At 41.4% G+C, this 6,159-nt stretch overlaps 1 protein-coding gene across 1 annotated transcript; it reads right to left on the bottom strand.

Moving 5' to 3' along the window:
- Positions 1–2,663: 2,663 nt before the first annotated feature.
- Positions 2,664–5,709, bottom strand: LOC102964634 (late histone H2B.L4-like). Its single transcript, XM_042973963.1, has 3 exons — positions 5,663–5,709; positions 4,321–4,497; positions 2,664–2,907 (listed from the first exon to the last, which is right to left on the bottom strand). The coding sequence occupies exons 1-3, from the start codon at positions 5,707–5,709 to the stop codon at positions 2,664–2,666; spliced, it is 468 nt and encodes a 155-aa protein (XP_042829897.1).
- Between the last annotated feature and the right edge of the window lie 450 nt (positions 5,710–6,159).

The following is a 6,159-nucleotide window of genomic DNA, read 5'->3' as shown; positions in this document are numbered from 1 at the left end:
CTTAACAGGTGACATGTTGAAAAATGTGTTTGGGTATGTTTGTTCTATTAATACCGTTAATACCATTTTCCCCATTTTTGTGCTTATAATTTATTACAACAGTAAAGTTAGTTTCTTTAGTTTGTCTTTTCAGTAAAATGCATCATTAGATTATGATTGCTCATTTAGACCCTTTGATTCCCATTCACCACTGAGCCTATAATCAAATGTATGCATTCCTCCTTCTGGGCTTCAACATCCAACTTCATTTTTCTTCTTCCTCTCCTAGATTTCAGGTGTGTCAGTCACACTTACACCTCATGTCTTCATCCCATGGCCTAATTAGGATCCATTTTTTACCTTTTTCACCAACAATCCTATTTGCTTTCTGATTTTATAAATGCAAAACACAATAAAAGTATCCTAGTGGCTTAGATTTCCTAAAATGACTTCTCACATATTACAATACTCAGGAGACTAGTGTGCAAGAATAGCTGCAGTAGGAAAAAAGTGCATGCCATATAGAAAAACACTGGCATTTTGAAACAGCATTCATTAGCATGATAGAAATTAAAAGATTAAGAGAAATGCATTTTGTTCCAACTGCTCCACAGTTCTTAGTCTGAAAAGGTGCATAGGTCTGAAAAGAGCCTTCAGTTTCCAAAAAATTTTTTCAGACCTGGAAGATTATCTCAAGGCACCACCTAAAGTGATTTTCTTGCAGTTGATTTCATAGTAGATTTTCTGGGTTTCCTAAGGCAGCCTATCCTTCTTTAAAAAAAATCCTCGGGGCCACTTGGCAGCTCAGTCAGTTAAGCATCTGACTTCAGCTCAGGTCATGATCTCACAGCTCATGAGTTCAAGTCCCGCATTGGGCTCTGTGCTGACAGCTCAGAGCCTGGAGCCTGCTTCCGATTCTGTGCCTCCCTCTCTCTCTGCCCCTCTCCTGCTCACGCTCTGTCTCTCTCAAAAATAAATGAACATTAAAATTTTTTAAAAATCCTTTCATAAGATTTTTTCTAGTATTCCAGAATAATATCAAGTACTAATTCTGACAGGGGAGGGGTCATTTGTCCTGAACCCTGACTCTACTAATCCCTTGAAGTGCTCTGGAGGTAATGCCTCATTAGAGTTCTTCTACATTTGACCAAACAATTCAGGGAATCTCTTGAGTATTCTGCACTGCCCCCCTCTCCATTCTTTCTCTTAGCAAGTGGGGCTCTGCAAAAGGTGAAATTGTCTTTGAGTTCAATCTCTCCTGGCAGTGTCCAATCTCTCTTCTGCTGGGTTCAAGATAAGTTTTATCTTTTCTAGTTTATCCATCTTTGGTCTCATATGATGGAGAATGAGAATCCTTACAGGTTTCTACATCTAATAAAAAAAATTCCAATTATTTTCAAATTGCAAACGTACACTTAGCAATATTGGTCTAATATTAGGCTTTAAAACACACTATAATAAATTTCAGAAGGTTGAAATCACAGTGTATATTCTCTCAAGACAGACATAAGAATCTAGAAATCAGTTGTTTATAATGCAACTAGAAAATATCCAGCTGCTTTGAAATGAAGCAATGAGTGTATAGCAAAGCAAACAAGCAAAAATCCATAGACCTAGGGAAAAAAAGAAAATAAAAAAAATTACCTAACAATAATATTAACGTTGAAATCACTGGAGAAACAAAAAGATTCATCTTGGTTCAGTTAATTGGTCACTACTGTCTTCTTAATTTTTGGAAAGGGAAAGAGATTTTTCCACTAGCAGGTCCAGATTCATGTCTTTAATCACCATGATTATAAATAACTCCAGGCAAATAATCACACACTGTTTCTCTCCAATCTCCATGCTGACTATCACTAGAAAGTTTGTGCATTATTCACAACCTCCCCAGTCTTGGGGTCAATGGCTCTAGTCAGGGGCTACAGGTCTCCCATCAGCTGAGCCAGTGAGGATTTGAGGCCATTGGCTGCACTCATTAGAGGATCCAATCATCCATACCTAATTGCATGTCACTAAGATTTTTGTTTTTTAAAATAAGATTTGGCATGAAGAGATAAATATCAGACAAATCTGACTGAATTCAGAGAGTAATCTCAGATACCAAGGAGTTTATATGTGAATTGCTTCCTATGTGATTTAGCTATTTCTTTAAACTGTGTTTTGTGTCCTCCTATATATGTGCAAATGAATGCTAAATGAGGGATTAGTTGCAAATGGGAAATGCTTGTTTATCTGCTTCCGCATTGTATCTGTTGTCATATCACACATAAAGAAACCCTGGCTGATTTCACTATATGTTCTTGGAAGAATGAGAGTGAAAGGGCTTCAAAAATGTATTACAAAAATAGATTTGACCTTACAGATAACTGTAAATGGGGCTCTGGTAAAATAACTGGCAGAAATGACACTTTAGGCGTGCAAATGAATGCAATATGGTTAACATAAAACGATGGTTTTTTCTTGGAACAATTGCACTAAAAACATGCAATAAAGCAGATTTGATACATTTGTTAATGTTTCATGAATGATAAAAGTGTTTTAAGGATCAGCAGAATGGCACAGGTGCAAATGCTACACTAGATGGCCCTTTGTAGAGAGCTCCAGGTCTTTTCCGGCCAAGCCAGGTGGCCCTGAAAAGAGCCATTGTTTTGCGATGTGGTCAGGTGGTCCTGAGGCAGACCATTTCATGTGGTGTACCTGATGACGGCCTTGGTGGCCTCGGACACCACGTGCTTGCCAAACTCCCTGAGCAGGAGCAGGCGCATGGCTCTCTGGATCTCCTTGGAGGTGATGGTGGAGTGCTTGGTGGAGTGGGCCAGGCGAGAGGCCACTCCGACGATGCGTTCCAAGATGTCGGTAAGGAGTGAAACTATGACGCTCATGGCCTCCTGCAAGAGGGCTAGGCCTTCCTGAGACTGCTTCAGAATTCTGGGGAAGTAGGTGGCAAAACTGGGAGAGCAGTAGCAGTGGTGGCAACATTGGCAGCAGTGGCGAAAGCAATGGCACTGGTGCCTTGGCTACTCCTGCTTCAGACTCTTGGGGTTGGCTGCCTTGGGCTCCTTGGAGCCCGGGCTTTCCCCAGAATAGGTGTCACTGCTAGGCTCAGCCACGTGGAGCGCACCTTCCAGACAGCTCAGAAGGAAGGGCAGTGGCTGCAGTTCCTGACATCACCCACATCCTCCATATCTGAATTGACAAAATGCAACGCAGGGAAGTGGGTCACAAGGGCAGGCTGAGTAACATGTGATTGTATAAGCTAGAGCTTGACATTGTATCATCCAATCAGAGTGCGAATCCAGTGCCCTCTACACTTCTTGTAACTTCCATCAGAAAAACTTTCAAACATTCCATTTCCAGGTAATATTGTATTTTACCTGCTGAATTTGAACACAAAACAGCCACAGATCCTGAAGAGTCATGTTTTTATTGGAATACCTTTTATTCTACATCACTACTCTATTTCTGATAGGCAGTAAGTGCCACTGGTACAGGATGTACTAGAAATACAATGCTCTGGAATTAATGTGTCAGCCTCTTAAAATCACAGCAAGGTAAAGTAGAGATGATAAAAACACAGGAGCAGATAGAAGGGGTGGAATATAAGGGGTGGGTGACACAGTTAATGAAATTATAATGGTAGCTAGCACTCCTTGAGGATCTTCACTTTCTATTCAATGACTTTTGTTGGCAGGTAGGAAGTAGCACACTGGAAAGACCGGCATAAATTAGACTAATTTCTTTCCATTTTTGTCTCTCCAAAGACCGCAGATTACAAGGCTCCAATTAAGAGAGGGAGGGATTTAATTTGGTCAGAACTAATTACCTGTCTCCTAATAGCTACATGTGGCATTGGTGTGTAAAAGCACTAAGAAAGGGCCAGCAGGATGGAATAAACCAGAGCTGAATCTTTATTTCCCCATGTTTTCCACTCAAAGCGAGAGATGAGGAGATAAAACCAGGAGGTGAGTGGCTGTGGACCTGATGAAATGTCTGCTGCCCTGTGAAGCTTCAGGTTTGTCCCCAAGAGATAATAGAACATCCCAGAAATTCTCAAGCAGAGCTCTCATGTGCATTCCTGCCCACACCCTGGTGGGGTAAGACACATGTAGTACCCCGAGTAGAACAGAGAGATCCCCAAGCATCCAGAAGTCACCAACAAGTCTTCATCCTGTCATGGTCACTTGAATACCCTTTTTTGCCAAGCAATCAGATGCCAACCATCACAAGTGGCGAAACCAGTACTAACAAATCACAACATGGTTGGACCCAGAGGCCAGTTTGTCAGGATCAGTTTGCTTAGCTTTTCAAGTAACTACTATGATTGTCAGACTCTCAGTCTACCTCACAGGTGCTGCTGCAGGAGAGGAGAGGGAGAAGGGCCAACCCCTCAGGGCCAGTTCCTGGTGTCCACCAAACTCCTCCTTGTGGAACCTGCAGCTACCACAGATGAGACCCTCTGAAGATGTTCTCTCCTGCTCTGGCTTTCTAGACATAAGATCAACTGGTGGGATCTGGTATCTTGCAAAATAGAAGTGTCTGGTTGCTGCTCTCGGCGATACTATGAAATATTCTAGTCAGAAGAAAGGACAGCCAAAACATCAGTTCTTTGATGCCCCTAGAGGGAAACTTTGGAAAGACCTCACCCTAAGCACCAAAATTGTAGATAGACTTTGCAGCTTTGGCTTTTTGAGAGAGTCTGCCTGCCATACCCCAAGGCCATACTTCCAGAGGAATGACTTTAGCCAATTTGGGGACATTTTTCTTACAACTCAGAATGGACAGCTGTCCTGAGCTAAGCCATTGTAGTAGCTCAAACAGGCACTCTCCCACATGGTCAGCAAGGTACCCTGACAAATGAAGCTATTGCTCCAAGCTCTGATCAAGGCCCTCAGGAGAAATGCAAACCCAGCCTCCAAACACAGCACACAAAGAAGTTAACTAGTCATACTGATTAAAACATTAAAGATATTTGGGTATTTATTAACTTGAAAAGTGTTTTCTTAAAGATACTGAGGTCCTAAACATTACCCACACAGTGGAATTGCTGAGCAAAAGTAAATGCTGATGGTTGAAAAATATAAAATTTACCCCAATTCTCCAAAAATCCACAATAGAGAGAGAGGCGGGAAGAAAATTTTAAATGGAAGATATTTTAAAATTAAAAGCTTATTTTTTCAATAATCTCAGAAATGCCTGCAAACAACTACTTTGCAAGTATTCATGAAAATAATCAATTACAGAAGTTGAACCCCCCAAACAGAGTTAAGAAGCATCAAAGACATGCAAGCAATCGACCAGCTATTGTCCAAAAGGCAAGGCTTCCAAGGTTGTGTTCTGTGAGAACCTTAAGGAACAGCAGATGCTATGGTAATAAAAAGGAATCCTATTATGAAGGGGAAAATATCATTTTTATTACCAGAAAAAAGTTGATGGTAAAAGGTGTGAAGAAACCTTACTAAACAGATTTTGGAACACTCCCGTTTACAATGAGGATACAAAAGTGACACTTGAGCTGTTAGTAATCAAACCTTCCCTTAGTTTGGTGAAAGATGCAAGGGACATGTCATTTTCTCTGAACTCCTATCATTAAGTAATCATGATTACAAAGAAGCTAGCACACAGACAAAAGGCAGGGCAAGGACCACACCAATTTCCTCCTCCAACTCCACAGAAATGTTCTTACTGGGTCATCCGCAGGGTCAGCTTCCCAGTCTTTGGGCCAGTGGCCATGGCACAGGGGCTCCACACCCTCCATTGGCTGAGGCGGTGAAGAGTGGGATAGAGCTATTCTCATTGCACACTCCCATCATCCAAGTGATGCATACTTGTTAGTAGTTAGTTATGGCTTGTGTACTTGGATCATCAAAGTGGCTGTAATCATGACTACCACTGTTTTCATATAGACACTGTTTGCCATTTACCCTTCTTGGCTAATTCATCCTATTACCATTTCGATTTGCATCCCAGATCATCTTCCATCTGCCTAAATTTCATTCCTGAGAAGTTCCTTTAATATGGTGTCGCTTGGTGGAAACACTACGAGTCATGTGTTTATCACAGGTGTCTGTATTTCAGAGTTAAGATCTTAAGTTAGCCGGCATTGAGATGGGGTTCAGTGTGCAGGCCATTTAATCAGGATTAATAGCTGAGGAAGGGACCAGACATATATTAATCGACTCT

Source organism: Panthera tigris, chromosome X (assembly GCF_018350195.1).
Source record: "Panthera tigris isolate Pti1 chromosome X, P.tigris_Pti1_mat1.1, whole genome shotgun sequence".
In the NCBI taxonomy this organism is placed as follows: Eukaryota; Metazoa; Chordata; class Mammalia; order Carnivora; family Felidae; genus Panthera; species Panthera tigris.
The sequence above is the reverse complement of the archived record's forward strand: the minus strand, read 5'-3'. Positions and strand labels throughout refer to the sequence as shown.